The sequence below is a fragment of the Podarcis pityusensis genome (genome assembly GCF_964106645.2).
Source record: "Podarcis pityusensis genome assembly, chromosome: 3".
Classification (NCBI taxonomy): Eukaryota; Metazoa; Chordata; class Lepidosauria; order Squamata; family Lacertidae; genus Podarcis; species Podarcis pityusensis.
The window spans coordinates 54,420,267-54,441,741 of NC_138026.1; the positions used below are offsets into that span (position 1 = coordinate 54,420,267).

The window sequence follows — 21,475 nt, forward strand, 5'->3', positions numbered from 1 at the left end:
TGGGCAAGGACTGGATATAGCTTGCAGACTGCAGTTTAGCTACTTCTGGTTTAGTTGGTAAGTACTGCTCCTGCCAACCTAGCAGTTCAAAAGCACGTCAAAAGGGCAAGTAGATAAATAGGTACCGCTCCGGCGGGAAGGTAAATGGCGCTTCCGTGCGCTGCTCTGGTTCGCCAGAAGCGGCTTAGTCATGCTGGCCACATGACCTGGAAGCTGTACGCTAGCTCCCTTGGCCAATAAAGCAAGATGAGCGCCGCAACCCCAGAGTTGTCCGTGACTGGACCTAACGGTCAGGGGTCCCTTTACCCTTTACCTTACTGCAGTAGAAATAAATCTACAGAACCAGTTTTGGTTCATTACCTTCCATACAGCTATCCAGCATAAATTTTCCTCTTTACAGGAAATTTAACTCTTTTGGCACTTCAGTGCAAGGAAAAAAATCCACCAAAATAAGAGGCTGTATTAAAAGACTTTATTCACAATAGATTTTTTTTGTTTTGTTTTACAAATATAGTTCTTAAAAAGTAAGCATTTTGTTCTCTTATAACTTCAGAGATTTCTATAAAGGTGGAAGAAAACTAAGTGGGATATGCAGAAATAATAATTAAAAAAATACACAATATGACCACACAAGTTTACTGAATCAACAAGGTGTCACTGGGTATCATAGAGCTGTCATATAAACAAACATGGACTTTAAATTCGCATTTCTCAGGAATTAATATATATTTAAACAACTGCAGTGAGATATGCTGAAGAGCAATGTAAATTTAGACACTGTTGAAACAGGAAGAGACACTTTAAAAAAATTAAAAATTGCCTTAAATTACATATACAGTGGTCAGCATTAGCTCAGTCACCCATAGTTACTCCTACTGAATGTAAACACAGTGTTATTTCCAGCTTGATTGTGTGACAATTTCTAGGAAATACTAAAAGTTAATTCTGAAGCTATTTACACCACTGTAAATAATTTCAGGACTGTAGCTACAACTTTTTAAATGGTGATCACTCTGAAGTTTTATACTTTGGTGTTTTGTGTTAACATAAATTACTGCTTTGAAGATATAAAAACATGTTTCTCTTACACTTTGCAGTTCTACAGGGAGATACAATCTTCTTGTCTACTTACATCACTTTACAAAAAAGGTACATTATAGTGCAGCTTGTACATACAACCTGATTACTGTATGTTATAGAAACATTGTGCTCTTTCAAATAATAAGACCAATGAACAAAAAACTACCATAATCACAACTTCCCATAAAGAGAAATATGTAACTGATCAAAACACTTGTGTCAAATACATTAGGGAAAATAAACCTGGTGAAATAATCACTAAATTGCCTGCAAGAAGAAAATAAGAAATATCCAGTACAATTCCTGCTGCATTTATAAATTTCTATTTCCACTCTGTTTATAGTGACTGACAAAAAAAAAGTTTCACAGACGCACAGTAACCATTTCACACATTTGGCCAGGTTCCCTCAAAATGGCACCAGTGGGTTTTGATGAGGTCCACACTGGAAGATTGGCAACAAATAGGGGAGAAATCTATGCATTAGACCAGGCATAGGGAGACTTGGCCCTCCAGATGTTTGGAGACCACAACTCCCACCATCCCTTGCTAACAGGACCAGTGGTCAGGGATGATGGGAGTTGTACTCCCAAAACATCTGGAAGGCCGAGTTTGCCCATGCCTGCATTAGGCAATAAAAGATGCCAACTGGACCTGAACCACTGACAAAATACTACTGTTAGAGAGTGTTGGAAAAACGATTCCCTTTAAAGGGTTCTATCAGGACATTTTTGAGAAACAGGATGCTTAAGGTGTGGTGTATCCTGCCTAGAATATGGGGTTGGACTGAATATTATTTTTAACAATTCACTACATATGGCATTACACAGTTTGAGGGCTATAGGGTTTACTGAGCTTTGCTTAACCAGACAATACTTCTATGTATGAGCATCTGCTGAAAGCCCAGAAAAGCAAGTTACAAAGGGCTACTTAAGTTCAATGATGCCGTCTCTTGGAATGTTTAAAAGCTTATTAAACTGAACAGAAAATACTATCTGGATTGTGGCCTTTGAAAATCAGGACAATTTGTCTTAGCTGTACATAGCAGATTATATATCTACAGAACATTTTTTAAACAAAATGATCCAGATTTATATGTGAAGAGGAGAAGCAATCAATTGGCACAAAAAAAGGGCGTGTAACTCTACAAGGCAGCCTGTTTAAAATGGAGGCTGGCAGGACTTCAGTCAGAAGGCAGAAATGGAATACTATATTAGAAAACTGAAAACCATACTAGGTAATCCAAGATCACTGCCATTTTTATTGGCTCAGTCTTAGAAGACTCCCTCTGCTTTTGGTTCTAACGTTTATTCCTCATATAGGATCTCAAATGGGATAATTCACATTCTACTACTATGCCTCTGTGGGAGAATTTGCTCAGAAGATGGATTTCCCAAACTGACACTAGCTTCCACAGAAAGTAAGAGGGATTCTTCCATTGAACCTGTAACTTAAGCTTGGGAAAGCATTTAAAAAGATCATTAAAAATAAAAAAAACCTTATACAGTTAGCAACTTTCAAAAATTTGGTGACTCTGCAGCCCTACATTTAATTGGTGTCTTGCATTTGCTTTTCCATTTTAGGTTTTGAAGAACCAATTAACCTTAAAAACAGAGGTCTGCCAGTCAACATCAGCAGACTTACAGCATTCCAAGTTACCAGATGAGAACACCTGTATGGCTGAGTATATTTTGATCCTGTCCTCTTGCTTGTGTGTTGCATATCTTTTCTTTATATGGCAAAAGCCACCACTATTTGCTTAAAAAATTAGCGAATTTAATTCCATTCTGCATTTAGACTTTGAATATACACACAATAGTGCTTTGGGTGATACAATAGGATGTTCTTTGTAGTTTGAAAAATGCATTATCGCCTGTGAGCTAGAAATAAACCAGAAGCTCCTTTCCCCTTCATTCCTTCAAAAAGGGGGGGGGGGGAAGGATAAAATATGAAGTTTCTCATAACAGATAGTAAATAATGTTTAGATTTACCACAGTATTGATTTTCTATACATCAGGCTATCCAACTATTTTCAAATAAAAATGTTTAACGTGAATAACATCTGAATTAATGTTTCACATAAATGAGTAAAGAATTACGCACACAGACACATAGCAGAAGAGCACAGCATATGAAAGGCTTCTTTTAATTTGTCTAACTGATTTTCTGGACGGTAAAGATGTTAGCAGAAGTCCAGAATCAGAAATGTGACACCGATTCTAGTTAAATAAAGAAAAAAATGCTTTTATTTTCATTATTATACTTTATTATAGTGGTTCTTGTGATGGCTTAAAAATCCATACAACAACACCATATCCAATTACTTGAACATCAGTCTTGAATAATAATCAAGTTTTAGTGTAAGAAAATTTGCTAGCCAACTCATTTGTAATAACCAGAGATTCATGTGTGCCAGCAACTCGCATGGTTTCCTTTGATTCTTCAGCTGCCATGCCTGATCTTAGAATATTTTTTTTAAAAAAAAATTGGGATGGGTTAGTAGGAATGAATGTAGCACGGAGAGGCACAGAAAGAGGAATCATACTTAAATTTGGGGGGGAATTATTGCTTGTGTTCTCTCACTATTCTACTAGATCGAAATATAAGAGATTTCATTCCTATGGTCTTCACAAATGCTGTGGCATAGCCCTGGGTAAATCTATTATATTGAAAGTTAGAATTGTGTAAAGCTGTTCATCAGCACAAAAACTGATGCAGATTATCTCCAGGTTTTTTTTAATCTGTGCATCACTCATTTTATGCACCATTCCAAAAAGTCCTTCAGCTACCAAGGAGTTACCTGTGTTGAATCAAATCTGTGGTTCTCATATTTCTTAGCATAAAAAGGTTTGCAATAGATTAGAATAACAGTGTTGACCTGTTAAATCACAGGCACCTATGTGGCCAAGTAGCTTTACTATATTAATCACTAATTAAAGGCTATTGTGCTCAGAAAGGCATCCCAACTGGTAAACTGGAAAAAGCAGTGCTGTTTCATCCTCTGATTAGACTACTAACCACAGTTATTGAAAAAAAATTGGGCTGTCTCAACCAACATTCCATTTCTGTCACTTTGATTAACACTGATTAATATGAGTACAGAGTAGAATCTTTTTTAAAGCAAAGCATTTAAAGCAGTAGTGGTTTGTTTCCATCTCTCAAATGTGAATGAAAGCTGAAATGTGGATTTCTAAAGCATAGCACCTTCTCTTCCTACTTCCACAGCATTGTTCCTGGTATCTACCAAGTGTCACACAGTGGGATGTCTGAAATGGCAATCAACATACTTGCAACACTAGCCAGTCCTAGTCTCTAAGTGGGCTAAGGCTTAACACAAAGGATTTCACAGATAAACCCATTTCTCATAAGAAATTACAAGTTTCAGGAGAAACCAGGTTGTGCCTTCAAATGCAAATCATGCTGAAACTTTGCAGTAAGAGAAGGTTTTGAGAATTGCAGTCTCAAATTGTTGTAGATAAGGGTAAGTTCAGATGGCAGCTACTATGCTCTTGGTGTGGTGGCTACTTGTGAAACCAAATACAGGAAAAGAAAAAAGGGCCCTAAATTTACTTGTATTTAAGTTGATTTGCAGTTATGTTCTAAAATTGTTATTAGATAAGGGTTTCAACATCTGGACTTTGCCTATCAAGAAAAGCCACAGTTTAAAATAATAGTGCACACAGATGAGATGAAACTATTCTTATGAACAGAACACCTTCTAAAGTATTCAAATTACCAATTAATGATAGACCCGCATAAGAAGAGGCTGTCACAGTCAGATTTGTCTCTAGTAATAGACAAACCACATTAACATATATTAAAAAAGAAAAAGCTCTTCATACTTAATTCTTTATGGCTTTTTGCAACACAGCAAAGTATTACAGCTTAAAGCAGACATCTCCTCACAGAGGAGGAAAGGATTTTGCAGTCAAAAACAAAATGGAAAACAAGTAACATGCTGACCTCTGTATTCTATTTGGCCAGATGCATACTGCAGCCTAACAAAATCTAGAGATGACAAGTTACAATTCCTGTCAAAAGATAAATATGTTTAATTATAATTAATTACTTTAGGTCCCTGGTTAAATATTGTACGGGTAGACACCAGACTGCAAAAAATTGGTTCAAAACTAAAAAATGATGGAATTTTAATTACTACATTGTGTGCCCCAAACAGAATTCAGCATTATTTTATTGGCTTTTTCTTTTTTCCTCCTCTTCTTTTTTCAGAACTGGTAGAGGGTGTGCCTCAGTGTTAAAGACCCAATGTTCAAACGGTAGAAGATCATCTTCAGAAAATAATAAATATAGATACCTGGCAAAAAGAAAAGGATATTTAACAAACTACAAAACTGGAAGGCTCACATAGGAATAATAATGGAATCATTTGTATCTCTCAAAACACCTAGATCAATAAAAGTGCAATATATCTTCAATGTGGCATAGTGGTTAGAGTTGAACTAGGACCTGGGAGAACAGGGTTCAAGCTTATTATGTGACTTTGGGCCAGTCTGTGCCTAAACTACCTCACCGGGTTGTTGCGAGGATAAAATGGTACAAGGAAAAACCATGATTGCCACCTGAGCTCCTTGGACGCAAGGTGGGATATAAATAAAGTAAAACAAAATATAAAGGAATAGCTAGGAAAACACCTGACTGCAACTAAATTTTAGTTCCTTTTCTAAGCTCACATTTTTGTGTGTGCGCAAAGCAGTTTAGCACTCAAAATGACACATGGGAAATGAAGAGATTTCCTCTAAGGAAACATGGAAATGCAGCTATGGGACAGTTTTGATCTCCAATATACAGATGCTCCAGAAGCTTAAATGGTGCTTAGAAAGACCCTGTTGCCTCTGGAAGGGATGATATACAGACGATCAGCCCTGATGGATCAGACCAAAGGCCCATCTAGTTTCCATAGTTTTCACGCAGATGCCAGATGATACTTAGTTGCTCCAGAGCCTCCCCTTTGAGAGCAGACAGCCCTCTTCTGTCCCTTCACAAATTATCTATTGGGAACACAGTATTTGTAATAAAGTATTTGTCCAGGCAGTGTTAACTATTCCTTTTAGGTGGGTAGCTTGCCAAATCCACTGCTCAATTTGCTCTGTGACACAGAAAGGAATGACTCCTTCATAAATCAAACCATGCTCAACTATGAAAACCAGATTACTTTGCTGCACAGAACTACATTTCAGATAGTATTTAAGAATTAATGCTTAGGTGTTCAAGTTTGCTTCGAGAGACTTTTGAAAGTGTCTCGCCTACCTGATTTGGAAGCACCTTTACTTCCTTAACATTTCCTTGAGAAGTTCAGACTTCTAGAGAAAAGCAACTGAAACAACTGCATGTAACTAAAGTTTGCCAACCTTCTCTTTCCATCAGCCCCCTCCATCTGCCTGGGCAACTGCTCTCTGTCAGGCTCCACAGATAGTAAAGCTTATACAGTGGTACCTTGGGTTACATATGCTTCAGGTTACAGACTCCGCTAACCCAAAAATAGTGCTTCAGATTAAGAACTTTGCTTCAGGATGATAACAGAAATCGTGCTCCGGCGGCACGGTGGCAGCAGGAGGCCCCATTAGCTAAAATGGTGCTTCAAGTTAAGAACAGTTTCAGGTTAAGAACGGACCTCCGGAACGAATTAAGTACTTAACCCGAGGTACCACTGTATAGCACATAGCCAGAGTTCAAAACATTTCATATATTCTCACTAATAATATTTATTATTCCCATGTTACAGAAAGTAGGGTTGGGTCAGAAAATGGAGAATTCAAGGTAACTAAGCAAATTTCTATCTGATATGAATTGAATCACAGGACTTTCTAGCACACCTGCTCTGCTAGTATTTGGTTATATCTTGACTTTCTTTCAGTGAGCTCATAGCAGCATAAATGGTTCTCTCCTCCAGTCTATTCTCATAAAACACTGGGGGTAAATGGAGAAACAGGGATGGGTTCAATGCTCAAGGCTGAGTGGGAATTTGACCATGGTTCTCCTAAGTCCTAGGTCCGACACTACCCACATGTCAGTTTTCAGAGGCACAGAACCAAATGACTGCAGTCTCACCCTTACTTGGAACCAATCTGCCTGATCACAGCCCTGGCGTTCCTGGTCACAGTTACATATCTTTGTCCTTGTCTGAACTGACATGCTTGCTGAAGACATCAGCAGTACTCCCTGAAGTCCCCTACTTCTATTCTGGCCCCGAACAGCATTTCCACACAATTCTTTGCGGGGAAAAAAAGCAGAACTCATTTTCTCCACCACACACCAAGATTATGTGCAACACTCCCACCTATTAAAATACTATGGCACTTCAGTAAACAAACCATCTTGTCTTTGAAAGACCACTAGTGATAACCTGCTTGCTTCTCCTGGTTCTTACTCCCCATATTCCCATACCCCTTTCTTGTTCTATTGCCCTGTACGCCAGCCCATACAAAGATTAATGACTCTTAGCTCTTCAACTTTTAAACTGAAGGGTTTCAATTGCTTACTTGAGGGTTTCTGAAAGGAAGAAACTCTGCTGCACATCATCACGGGTTTGACGGTTGCTGTAAACATCCCTAACACCAGAATAGCCACCATCTACTCTGCAGTATTTTTCCAATGCCTGAATTTAGAAAAAGGAAAAGAGGAGTTTGATATTTTATAACTTACACCCTGTGCTTTAATGTAAAACATCTTCAGGGCACCTAATAGCACAAGGTTAAAAATTTAAACAATATAAAATAGCACAATTAAACATCAGCATCACAACAAATGTAAAACAACTGCCCAACTGAAGCCAATAAGACCAGTTAATGATTACTATTTAAAGTCTCATTGATTTTGAGCCATTTAACACACAACTTCAAAATGGAGTTCTCAAATTCCCTACACTGTAGTTTTTTCAAAGGGATACAGTTCCTGAACTCGAAGGACATGCAGAGTGGAAAAACTACCCTCTTTATTCCACACCTAGACAAAGCTCCTATTGTACTGATGTGTTTCCCAGCTCACCAACCATTCTGATGGAAGTCGAAGATACTGAAAGCTACTGGGCACAGTATGACTTGGGACCTAAATACTTGAAGTTATCCTGGTATCTGCTGATGGGGCCCTACTGAGAAGTGCACCAGTGAGTGATTGCAGCTGCTGTTACTATTATGGTTTTACCATTTCAATATTTGTCTGATGTTCATGTTTTGATATTTATGATTACAGTTGCATTGAACTTTATATTTGGCTGTGGTATTTGCTATGTAACTACTATATATTGCTTTGGGATCACTTTTGACATGACCGGCAGCCAATAAATCCAAGGAATTGGACACTGAATATATTCATGTTAAAATAGAGTGAGGTACTGACGGATACTAAAAAAGAATTAATAGTTATTTTTCAAACAAAAGGAAATAGGAGATTTGTGGAGAACTGTCTGGGATATTTTGTGGGAAACTGCAGTCAAACATAACTATGCATGAGTGCTGGTTAGTACATGAAGGGGTTAAGAACAGAGAAGTTTGTTCCTAGACTCAGGTCACACTTCTCTGATGTGGGAGGAAGTGAAGCCTTCTCTTCCTGTTCCCTCTCTCTGTGCCATGTAACTGGTCAAGAAGATTTGTCTAAGCAAGCGCCAAGCTTAGAGCATGTGTTCGATGCTTTCTGTATTTTCTACCCAAGAGTGTTCTGCCACTGTTCTCCTTGCTGCTGCTTGGACAAATGCAAGAATCTCTGGAACCTCTGGAATATTTTATAAATAAAGTATTTTAAACGTACTTACCAGTGTGTAGTCAGTTCATTGCAAGAGTGGTAGAAAAAGAGGAACACTGTAAAAGGGTCTACCCACCTATATTCCTATTGATATTGCTGATATTGTGTATTTAAACTCTGCTATTGGGGGCTCTCTTCTGCTACAGAGTGTGCAAAGCTCCATGTTTTGAATCTGGGCAACCAGTGGATTCTTTTGTTAGTTACCCCCCACACGTGGGTCACAAGGATTAATATTTTCCTCCTGTATGTTTAAGACTCATAAGCTGAGTATTTATCAGTATTTCCAGCTAATGCACAAGGTGGGAGGGCACTAAGGAACTAAAATCAAGGAGTTAGAAGCAATGTATAAGGACACTGTTAATGAGGAATTATTTAAGGAATTGGGTAATTATAAAATTCACATGAGGCAGAAAAATCATTAATTTTTACTAGGCAAGCTTATTTTGAGTGAAAATAAAATACATTCTTCAAAATTAAGCCTTTAAAGAAACAAACAAATATATTACCTCTACAGCTTCCCAGCCCCACTGCCGGTACTTTGGATCATGAGTGAATCTCCACATATACATGTAGGTCTCGATAACTTCAGGCCGTAAGATGTAGTATTTTTCATTCTGTCTAGTAGCAATTGCCTCAACTCCACCATCAAACCTGAAGGCTTCTGGTCCCAGCTTCATGCCTACACAAACAATGTGCAATATCCAAATGAGTTGGCACATGAAAAACTTTCAACTCTTCAGCATGTGGTAGAGCTTTATTAATTTACGTGAATCATTCATATAAGGTTAGTACTATGCCACAGAAATATTTTTGCCATTTCTGAACTCCACTATTCAATGCTTGCGTCACTAATGCATGACATTTTAGTGTGGAGGGCACAAATATTTTGAAAGCATCCCAATAAAACTTATAAAAACACACCTCTTCTATGACATTTATTGATATCCCTGTCCCTTCCAGGGAATAATGCAGACTAAAAACGGCAAACTGGGGAAACAAAACTAGAAGAATGAATCTGCTTAAAAATTGTAGGCAACAATATTTCCAAGCTGAAAGTTGGGTCAAAGATAATGTTGGACTATGAATAGGCCTTATGTATGAACCACTCTAAGTTTTCTAGCAATATTGCTTTCTCTCACTCCAGGTTTTATTGGAAAAGGAAACATGTCCTTGATGAAACTTTAGCTTGAGTATTTAAAATCTTATTATTTTTTGAGTACATAATGCCAATTGGTTGAAAGGGTTTATATGCCAACAGTTTAGCCTGTTTTAAATAGGCTCAACTGATCTCAACTAGAAGTCAGGTTAGGGAACACTCCTTCAGCCGAAATTTGGTAAGCACCCTTACTTTTGACTCTTAGGTGTCTCTTCAATATCTTTTTATACTGACAAGTTTTGCATTGGTTTGAGTTCTTTTAGTCTGGCCCGCCATTTTAATTATTGTTTTGTACTGTTTTTAATGATTTTTGTGTTTTATTGCAGTATACCGCCAGAGACTGTAGCATATAAATACTTTAATAAATATTGATCTGTGCTTGATTCAAGTTCTAGGCAATTCAAAATTAAGCTCTCGCATGCAGTGATCATACTTTGCAGCCAAAGTTGATACAAAAGTCTGCTACGTTCCCCTTTACTGGACAGTTTGGTGTAACTTGGAAGTTTACAAGACAAGTGCCCGTTCCTCTGGAAGCAGAAGCAACTATTAAAATGCTACTGAAATCTACAAAGTAGTCATTGGTAAAGGCAGTTAAGTGCAAGACATTTAAGGAATACATTTAAGGAACATTTAAGGAATACATTTAAATCTGCTGGGAACATGTTGCATCTTTTTAGCTTTTTAAAAATACCTGTAAAAACAAACCCTTTAGAAGTTTTCCCAATGATGTACATGGATATTGGACAACTGTGTACAATATCTATTGAATGTGTTTTAACAGAGGCAAAATGATACATAATGCATGTGTGTTGAAATGGGGAAGCTTCCAAGTAAACTGAGTGGAACTGATTTCTAGCACAGCCTTCTCCAATGTAGCGCCCTCCAGATGTTTTGGACTATGTCTTCCATCACCCCATACCACTGGCCATGCCAGCTGGGGCTGATGAGGAGTTGGAGGTCAACAACATCTTGAAGGCACCAGGTTGGAAAAGCTAGTCTAGCTTTTTACATGTCTGTCAAACTAACACAGGCACTCACTGGCTGATAGCCTACTACAAAACTTGCTACCAGTGTTAAAAGAGAGAGCGAGAAACACTCTTTAGTTAATAAAAAAATAGATTACAGGTAGTTTCATCCTGTACCAATCATAGTTTCAGTGGTGTTGTCTAACTACTCCAAAGACAGAAGGTGGTTGTCAAAAGCAGTTCTACAGCTTATCTTTGAACGCATGAATCTACCACTCTGGGTCTTAATATCAAGGGGAACCTCCCCCTCAAAAAACTTCCCTCCAAACAACATACAGTGGTACCTCGGTTTATGAACTTAATCCGTTCCGGAAGTCCGTTCTTAAACCGAAACCGTTTTTAAACCGAGGTGTGCTTTCCTTAATGAGGCCTCCCACCACTGGTGCACTTTCACCATTCGGATTCCGTTCTTAGACCAAGGTAAAGTTCTCAAACTACTTCCAGTTTTGCGGAGTTTATAATCGTTCGTAAACAGGGCTGTTCTTAAACTTAGATACCACTGTACTCTGCTGACTGTAATTTATTTTAACTTTTTTTAATACTAAATTTTAAATTGCTGTAATCTGTGTCATGTGACAAAGGTATTTGAGAGCGGAAGCAGTAAAGGAGTCTAGAAATGTTGTGAAGTGCTGAAAAGCTGAAGAATCACTTAGCATGCTGAATCACTGTGACTCATCTTGAGGGTGACTCATTCTCTGTATAAGTATCGTATCTCTCTGCAGGCAGACTCAGTCAGTCAGTCAGTCAGTCAGTGAGTGTGTGTGTGTGTGTGTGTGTCTGTGTGTATGGAGCCTGACTCAGAAGTGAAGCCTGTACTCTGTGTGTGCTCTGAAGCTAGTTTAAATCTTCTGTTCACTATGCTGTTTATTTGCAAACAAGTTTTAACACGGTAAAGCTTTTATTCTTTTACTGAAGAAGACTCTGCATTATTAATTTACGCTGAGCATCAATCTGCTCTGGGATCTGGTGGTGAAGGGCACGTAAAAATAATAGATGATCCTTGTGGACCCTTCCAACTCTACAAGTCTGCGATTCTGTGATGACAAGTAACACAAATTCAATGCAGAAAAAGTAAAATGTATTAACTATGTTGGGGTGGGGGAAAGCAAAATGCACAGCACTAACCATCAATATAGAAATGGGCAAGTTTGCGGGGGGGGGGGGAACCCTCTGGAAAAGAGCTACTCCACAAAGTTTAATGCTTACTTGTGCGATCATAAGACTCGTGACATGTGCGGGCAATTTCAGCACCAAGTTCAATGTGACGTCCAGTTTTATCAGCAGGTGCTCCATCTGCACCCAGAACGAACATCCCTCCAGCAAAGCAAGTGAGGTGGCCCATTTTGTGTTCAAGCAGCCCACCCTTCCACTCAGCAATGTACATCAAACCAGTGCTAGATTTTCGGAGCAGATGGGTTTCAATAGACTAGAAAAATGCAAAAATATTTCTGTATTAGAAATAGACGCTCTGCTAGAAGGCATACTGCAGATCAGAAAGGGTACCAGAGGATGCTGTCGATAGTTAACAAGAAGAATCAAGGAAGTTCTTTTGAGACAGGAAGGCTTCCCTCAGAAACTAGAAGCGTTGCCCAAATTAGAACAATATGAAAAACAAATTTGTACCAAAATGCTAGCAGACGGTAATGGTTGTAAAAAGGAAGCATGTTGCTAAAAACATTAAGACAAACAATAAAATAGTCTTTAAATACATCAGAAACAGGAAACCAGCTAGGCAGGTGGCTGCATCAATAGAAAGCAGGGGAGGAAAAGGAGTGTACAAAAGAGCTGAATACATTTGTTGTGTCTGTCTTTACTGCCTGAAGTGACATTTTCAGGGCGCGACATGAAGAACCGAGGCAAACAGTGACAAAGGACAAAATTCTAGGCCTTACTGACATATTTAAAATAAACAACTTGCCAGATCCAGATAGTATCTACTTTAGCATTCTTGAACTCTAATGTGAAAAGATTTAGGGGCTTCGTAGTCTGCCTGGCAGCAGTCCCCCTCCCCATAAGCAACTTCCATAGGTTGGTATAGTATTTCATGAAGAATGAGCAGCTGTCATGGCAAGGGCAGATTTCGGCACACACAGTATGTTACTAGTGTTTCACATATGCAGTGGCCTCTGTACAGCATGGGCTTAGTTGACATATCTGATTAAACTTTTTAAAAAGATGGAAACCCAACTTATTATGCTGCCATTTACCTGAGGGAAAGGGCTACATTTAGTACAGGACTGTTTTTAAAAACCCACCATCTTTGAACAGTCACAAATATACATTTTAGTCACAAAGATACATTTTAGTCACAACAGCCAGTGAGGGCTTCATTCAGAAATAATAGATTTTCAATATTTAGTTATTGCTGTTCCTTGTAGCCATTGGGGGGGGGGGGAATCCTGCAAGGCCACTACACACATTCCGTCAACTAATGTCAACATAAAAGCTATTGAAAAATGTGATGTCATGTTTTGAAACAGAATTGACAAATGTTTAATAACCATGTGGGTCTGGTTCAAGAGATGCTTTGTGTGAGCAGTCCTGCATCCCTCATGCCCTATCACACACCATTCCGAAAGGACCCTCGATCCTGGGAGCAGCTTCTGAGGGGAGGAGTTTGGGAAATCCTTGGCACGCGAGCAGAGTCTATCTATGGGTCAAACCCATTACATTTACAGAATTTTTCTACTGCCAAGCATGGAGTAAATTATATGCTTTGTTAGTACTGTACCTCTTTTCACAGATAAATAGGCTTCGGCTAATCTTACAACTAGAGGGAAACTGGGAATCTGACCACCAGACACAGGTACGTGATCAGTACAATGTGAAGAAAGATGTAGGAGGAAATCACAGTCTATTCATAAATTAGGAACAATGACATTCATGTAAAGTAGATGAATATACTTAAAAGTTTTGTTTAAAGGAATACATATTCAATCAAAATTTATTGTTTAAAACATTTAAACAACCCAGACACATATGCTGCAAAGCCCCTTTCTTTAGAAGGTGTTTCATATTAGAAAATCTGAAGTAGATTTATATATTTCGTTTACCTGAACAGCATCATAATACATCTGCATGCCTTCTTCATCTGTCTTGTCTGACATTAGCCATGCCTTCAGCAAATATTCATAAAAGCTATCTCCAAGCCCTCCAATTGACACATGATCTGAAAAGAAACAAACAAACAGAAAAGCACTCTAAACTAATTTCACCTTCAATTTAAGTGTCTGTACACTCCCCACCTAATTTTAAAGATGAACTGTAAAATAACTCTTTGCACAGTAAAGCCAGAAACCCAAGAAATTATTTTAATTTGTAACCCTGCACACACTTATCTAGGTGTAATTGCCATTGAACAAAGTGAGGCTGACTTCCAAGTAGATATGCAAAGGATTGGGCTGCAAGCCATTACTCAGAATAAAAGTGCTCTACAAACAACACTTTTTGATAAGCTGATTATATATAAATCCAATCACTCTGTATTGTATTACTTCAAAATATAGTGCTCTGCGAGCATGAAAGAATGTCAAGCATTTGGCATATTTAGCTGAACTCTACCCCAACATAAAGTTAAAAAGTCCTCCCATTCAACCTGATTTGATGAACTCATTCTATTCTATAGGTGGGACCGACACATGGTTCAAATGCAATGCATACCGTCATCTGGGTTTAAAAAGGTGAACCAGTCTAATTTTAAGTTGACTCTTTAGGTTTGATTTTAAGGCATGTTGTTTGATTTTGCAAGTTGATTCTCCTTTAGGTTAAATAGGAGGCAGTGATACACTTAAGAGTTTTATTGAACCTTTTAAATGAATATTTCTAGGATGATGAGATACATTTTATGCTTTCTTACTTTTTCCAGATCATAGTGCATCTACCTCCTCTAAGGTGGCCAAATATTGTGCTGCTGCATGTAAATTAGACACCAGGGACTAATTGTAGCAAACATCATTTTGTTTTCCGTGTCTGGTGCTTTTATAGTATGATACAGTTACAGTGGTACTTCGGGTTACAGACGCTTCAGGTTACAGACTCCGCTAATCCAGAAATAGTACCTCGGGTTAAGAACTTTGCTTCAGGATGAGAACAGAAGTAGTGCAGCAGCAGTACGGCAGTAGCGGGAGGCCCCATTAGCTAAAGTGGTGCTTCAGGTTAAGAACAGTTTCCAGTTTCCAGAACGAATTAAGTTCTTAACCTGAGGTACCACTGTACTAGTGATTTTATTGTTAGGGCTCTTTATTTTGTTTTGCTTGATATTTTATATATTTGCAAAAGAATTCTGATCATTGACCATAATGACAGATTTCCTAAATATCAGTCATTGCTATGACTTCAATCACAGCAAAATAGTGAAAGGAAGAATAAAGGGAGTGTTTAACATAGCTAATGAGTAGAATACTGCTGGAGCAATGTGCCCCGTATGGATCAGAAATTTATTTATATTAAATGAAATATGGAAAATTGAGGAGTATGTCTATTCTGGGAGGGGGGGCAGCTTTCCCTTTCACACCTATACCCAATATCCTGAAAATAAGTCTATTTAACTTCATGAAGTTCTTCCTTTCCAAATTATGCCTTCAAAATTGAAAGGACAGACATGCTTGTTTACTCTTTAAGGCTTAAAACCAAACAAGTAATATGACCTACTTTTTCGTATTAAAGGTTTCACCTTTACAGTGTGCATCTTTAACTATCAGCCTGTGACCTGGTATTTAGTTTTCTGAAATGTTACCTTTGCTATCCATTTCCAAAGAAATGTTCTGTGATGGCAAGACAGAATTATGAAGAACTAACAAAACAGAACACTTTTTTTAAAGTAAAGAAATACCTCATTAATTACATGAGTGTCCACAATACAAAGAAGAAAGAAGCTTTTCTCAGAAGAATGAGTGCACTCTCTGTGATGGAAGGTTGATCTCTGAATAGCAGCATTTAAATGACCTTTGCAGTTTCCTAAATGAATTACCTCAGAAACTCTTGACATTTGCAGACTAAATAGCACAAGCAGAGTCTCATCAATAATAAGTCCTGCTATTATATCCATTATTGCTAGAGACAAATCTAATTGACCCATGACGCTGAAAATCACTTTCAATTTGCAACTGAAGTAACAAAGGCTAAATAAATGTACAGGAACAATAGCAATAAAATAGTTCCGACATTCGGAACTATAGTACTGCTGGTCTAATTGTGGTAGAAAATATTTTTCCTCACAGTGGCTATTGCTTCAGTCTCAATATTCTCTAAGGCCCAGTGTCAATATTTTGGTGGTATTTAGTAAAAGGTAGGGTGTGCACCAGATTCAGCCAAAGTCCAAACTGAATCAGGTTGATTTGTGTCCTGCCTAGGTTGGGTCTAAACAGCAACAAATAACTACAGGGCAGATTGGCTTGTCCCAAAAATATTTGTACAGATCTAGGCCAATCTGTAGCTCGAAACAGTCTCACAGAAAGCCAGGCCAATGTTTCAATTATTAATTACAATACCATATAAGAATTCCAGTGTGGAGAGAAGGAGATCTGGAGGAAGGATAGCATCATCTCCTCCTACCAAACATGTGCTAATCACAGGCTTACAGAGATGAGCTGGACTTTGCTTCATGCATGCTGCAGGGCTACCTAGAAGGCTCCTGGTGTGTATGAGAAGTCTTAAAATGAGAAACACTTTTGGAAGTCCTGTCTCTTATAAAGTGTTTGATGGGTTTGGTTGCATTTCTTCAGCTTGTGTTTGTTTTCTATCGTTTGTCAAACAATCCAAGTTCCCTCGTTTGTTTGTTTTGAAATGTTTGCTGTTTTATTTTTTATTTTATTATCTTCTCATTGCTAAGAATATTGCATTTTGATTATCTATTGCCAACCACAAACTACAAGAAGGATCTAGCTTGTGTTCTGTAGCCTAGAGGTGTTTTACCTTTTTATTTCATTTACAGTGGTACCTTGGTTCTCAAACACCTTGGTTCTCAAACGCTGAAAACCTGGAAGTAAGTGTTTCTGTTTTCGAATGTTTTTCAGAAGCTGAACGTCTGATGCGGCTGTCAGCTATTGTTTCCAGGGCACCTGCACCAATCAGAAGCTGTGTCTTGGTTTTCGAACATTTCGGAAGTCAAATGGACTTCCGGAATGGATTAAATTTGGTGCTTTTGTTTTTGCTATTTATTTTGCGTTTTTGTTTCTGAGGCTTTTTCGGTTAACTTGTTTTTGTGACTGTGTGGAACCCAGTTCAGCTACTGATTGATTGTGTGACTGCGGAAATGGATAAAAGCCCCCCATCCAACAATGACTATCATCAGTGCAGGTAAGAAAAAAACTTAATTTTAATTTTTATCATCTACAATACTGTCTTATTTATTTTATAGTACAGTACATTGATTATTGCTTTCATTTTACAGATCAATGGTCTCGTTAGATAGTAAAATTCATGTTAAATTGCTGTTTTAGGGGTTGTTTTTAAAAGTCTGGAACAGATTAATCCGTTTTGCATTACTTTCTATGGGAAAACGCACCTTGGTTTTGTAACGCTTTGGTTTTGTAACAGACTGCCGGAACAGATTAAGTTTGAGAACCAAGGTACCACTGTATTTGGCATCCAGCAAACCTTGTGGCCACAGCCTACTGAATGCAATATTATCATAATTTATCAGCAAACACAGGAGAATGAGAAATGACATGATTGAGCACTGAGTCTAATTTTTTTTAATTACTTTTTTTGAAAAGCAAATTTTAAAGGTGAACAGCACAAAAAGACCTGCAGCTATCTATCTGCAACTACGCAGTTACTCCCTTCTAGAGAGGTTACCATGCCTCCAGTTTACATGTTTCTATGTCCAAAAAAGCAAGTTATTCTAGCTTTTATTCTGCAATGCCAGTCAATGCGATTTTGGAAATTTGTAAAATCAGATCAAGCCTGATCCAGATTTACAAACAGAGCAACAAATCAAATAAACGTGTCTGCGATAACACTTTATGAATTTTGAAATTTTGTATCAGTAAATCTTTTGTTAAATATTTATAATTAACAAGTAAAATAGATACATGTGCTCTCAAGATGACTGCTGCATTTGTAATGAACTGTGTCCAAAGGAATTGTCCCATTCACAAAATGAGTCCCACCTGCGCAAGATAATTTCCCCTCCCTCTTCTCCCCCATGCACCCTCCCCATTCTTTTCTGAGTGTTCCCAAATCCCTCCAGAGGAGATGGGAGAGGGAGGGGAGATTCATTGTGCTTGCATGAACAGAACAACTTTGCTATAACCACTTATAAATTATGAAAATGCATTTATATTTCCTGAAAACAAAACTATCTTAATTATTTTGGTTCAGAGTATATTTAGTGTACATTTTATAAACAAACACAAGTAATGAAGGGACAAAGAAAAGCCACATTGACAGTATAGTTCAAGTAGCTTTTTAAAAAGTCTTTTAAACGTTTTGTCTTTAAACAAAATAACGGAAATGTGTGCATACCGCCAGTGAAAATGATATACTTACGTTGACCCCATTGACCACTACTTGGATTTAGGTAATTAGGATAAAGACCTTCTGGCTTATCCAATCGTTTTAAAACTTTTCTAATGTTCATAACCTATGTCAAATAACAAAAACAATCATGGTGTTTCAAATGCACACTTTTTGGTGTATTTTACATAAAGAATTTATTCTTTGCAAAAAGAAAAGAAATGTATGACTATTCAAACTTAAGGGAAGCAACTCTTTCAAGAGTACTGGATTATATTCTAACTAAACTTCTGCTGACAGTCTCATGAGCAGAGTTTTGCTTTTGGGACACATTCCACAGTGAAAAGGAAGGAGGAAAGAGGAAATGCTTTTTGCCAATCTTTCCTTCCCACTGCAGCCCCTTGAAAATCTGCTTGAAAATCATGGGAAGCAACAAAATGGGAAGAGGAGATTGACAAAAATGCTGCCCCGCCCATACTCCAACCAGACCTTCTGCAGGATTCCAGTTGCCTATATAAACAGAAGCAACCCTTCCATTTGCAGATGAGTTGTTAGGATTCAAGCCATCATTTTATACTGGCTTGCACTCTCCCCCTGTCCCACTCTCTCACACAGCCCATACTGGGATGGACATCGTCCAGAGCTATTTTGTGTAGCTAATTAATGACTTCTTGCTAGATTAGTGTTGAACATTAGCTGCAAAGTAATCTGGTTCCGTAACTCCTCAATATATGTTTGAGAACCTATGGCTGCATTTGAACTTGGGTATTCAGTAACTATAGTTAAAAAATGCAAATAACCTGTGCACAAGCTGCTTGCTGTCCTAGCAAAGTTTTGCTGCTCCTTGAGCTGAGCAAGGAAACAAACCACAAACTGGTTGGCTTAGCATTATATCCAAACCAGCTGTTTGTTTCACTCTCTAAACCCGAAGCCAAGGTTTGTTCTTAGTTGCAGATTGTGGTTTGGAGAGAGAGAGAGAGAGAGAGAGAGAGAGGGAGGGAGGGAGGGAGGGAGGGAGGGAGGGGGGGAGGGAGGCAAACCAAGAGTGCTGCTTTGGACAAAGCAGCCCTGTATGGTTTGTTTCCCTGATCTACTAAGAGAGCAGAGAAGTGGAAGAGCCTGGGCTGGATGAACAGGCTAATTTGTTAACTGCTTATCATTATATACAAATGAAGCATATGTTTGTAATACAGAATGTATTGGGGGGCAATTATGGGTTGTGTTTCATGTTGGGCTATTACAAATGTTTCATCTGAGCAACTATATCAGCTTGCCAGGCGGAAGGGTGTCCATCCCCCCATGTGCTACTCTAGGGGATCACCCAACCACTTCAGAGCCAATTTCATGGGTGCAGGGGGCACACAAGGGGAGGCCTTACTGCAAAAGCAGCTACACAGGGCTTCCTCTGATGGGGTGAAATATACCTAATAAGCCCTATGTTTTTAATCCCACACTCAAGTTAGCTGGAAAACATTTCTTTTGAATCAGCACCTAAAACAGACTGTTGTGCCATAACAGGCAAGCACAACATGATTTAGGGATGATTACTACCTGTGAAACTACTAATAAGCTGGATACAAAAAAACCTAATGCAGAGAAAATCCACACACGCTTTCTCTCCCTTGTTTGCAGTACAAGGTCAACCTAAGATACTTAAAATGTGTACACTTCTATCATCCTACTATCATAAAACATTTGAAAGAAGTGCTGGAAACCAAATCATTTGTACTCAGAAAATAAGTTCAGAGGATCCAAAGAACAAAAATGGAGATATTCCCGACAACTGGCAATTGTCACACTTCCAAAAGTGTGATGCAACTACTGGCAAAAACTCTTAACTAACCTTTTCAGCAAACACTGGATTTCCAGATAAGTGGCTTAGATGCATAAATTCCAAATGCAGAGTTCCAAATTCCGCCAAAATACTGCTTCCTCCTGAAGCCCAGGGCCAGTTGCGACCAATGCCACTAAAAAGGAAAAAAAAGTGATGTGAGATTGAGAAATAAAAGTTACATCATAAACTACGTAGTAGCTTGACAAGAAACATAAAAGCCCTGAATACTAAATGCTAAACGCAATAAAAAGCCCCTAATACGCAGTCTCTTATTTAATCACATTTGCATCTCTTCAATCTGTTAGTATCTTCAGCTCACAGGCAGAGGTACCTGGCCTCCCCCAAGGCAACTGAGCGAGATACTGTGTTTACCGTCCGTCTGCGACCCCGGCAGGCTAGGTAAACAAACCCGGCGATTCTTCTCATTAGTCGTGAGAAGAACACACCCTCTGCTTCTCTCTCCCTCCCTGCATTCTCCCAGGGAGGAGAAATGAGACAGACAGGAGTCCTTTCTACATGTTTTATTCCTGTCACTCAACAGTACATAGAAATGTGACTGCACCCTTCAGTCTCCATTAGAAGAGTCTCAACTCCTCCCCTGCACTTCCAGCACAGGTCACATGACACTCTGAGCTAACATCCGGTGCTCAGTACAGAGAATAGGCTCCACCTTTTCCCCAGCAGTACATCTGCAAAACATAATATCCTGTTTTGCATTCCAGCCATCTGGAGCTGGCTTTTGCCTTACTGCTTTTTCCCAACACAATCTTCACGTGTACTTTGCTTTTATTTCCTGTTAATGCTGTTAAGCAGTCAGAGCAGCACTTCCTTTGGAGTATGCCTAGTTCACAATACTTAGAAGAGCTGCATTACCAAATCATTTTTATGTGAACCTGAATACCCTCCAAAGAGTGCTGTTCACCTAAATTAGCTATTTGTAACTATAGGATGGAGCCAAAATAAAATGTATTATTCAGTTCCTTTTCAATATTAGCACATTTAACCTATCTGCACTGCTTTGGTACTATTGCAAGTTGAAAGGATGCCCAATTTAGCAATAAGCTCGTTATACACAGACCATGAAGGAGAAGGCTTAGAGATACTAGTCCTTCCCAAGCAGATCTTCTCTTTCCTCCAGAGTACCATACATTACTGTCACATGTTTC

At 38.5% G+C, this 21,475-nt stretch overlaps 1 protein-coding gene across 1 annotated transcript in view; it reads right to left on the reverse strand.

The window, feature by feature from the left end:
• Nucleotides 1–458: 458 nt before the first annotated feature.
• The window catches only part of MAN1A1 (mannosidase alpha class 1A member 1), a 53,415-nt gene continuing 32,398 nt past the window's right edge, over nucleotides 459–21,475 (reverse strand). Inside the window, exons 6-12 of the mRNA XM_080999662.1 lie at nucleotides 20,319–20,442; nucleotides 18,509–18,602; nucleotides 14,071–14,186; nucleotides 12,224–12,443; nucleotides 9,343–9,515; nucleotides 7,579–7,694; nucleotides 459–5,393 (exon numbers count right to left, since the gene is read on the reverse strand). Coding sequence (XP_080855788.1) covers nucleotides 5,270–5,393; nucleotides 7,579–7,694; nucleotides 9,343–9,515; nucleotides 12,224–12,443; nucleotides 14,071–14,186; nucleotides 18,509–18,602; nucleotides 20,319–20,442 — 967 coding nt within the window. The 3' untranslated portion in view covers nucleotides 459–5,269. The remainder of the gene's footprint in view (nucleotides 5,394–7,578; nucleotides 7,695–9,342; nucleotides 9,516–12,223; nucleotides 12,444–14,070; nucleotides 14,187–18,508; nucleotides 18,603–20,318; nucleotides 20,443–21,475) is intronic.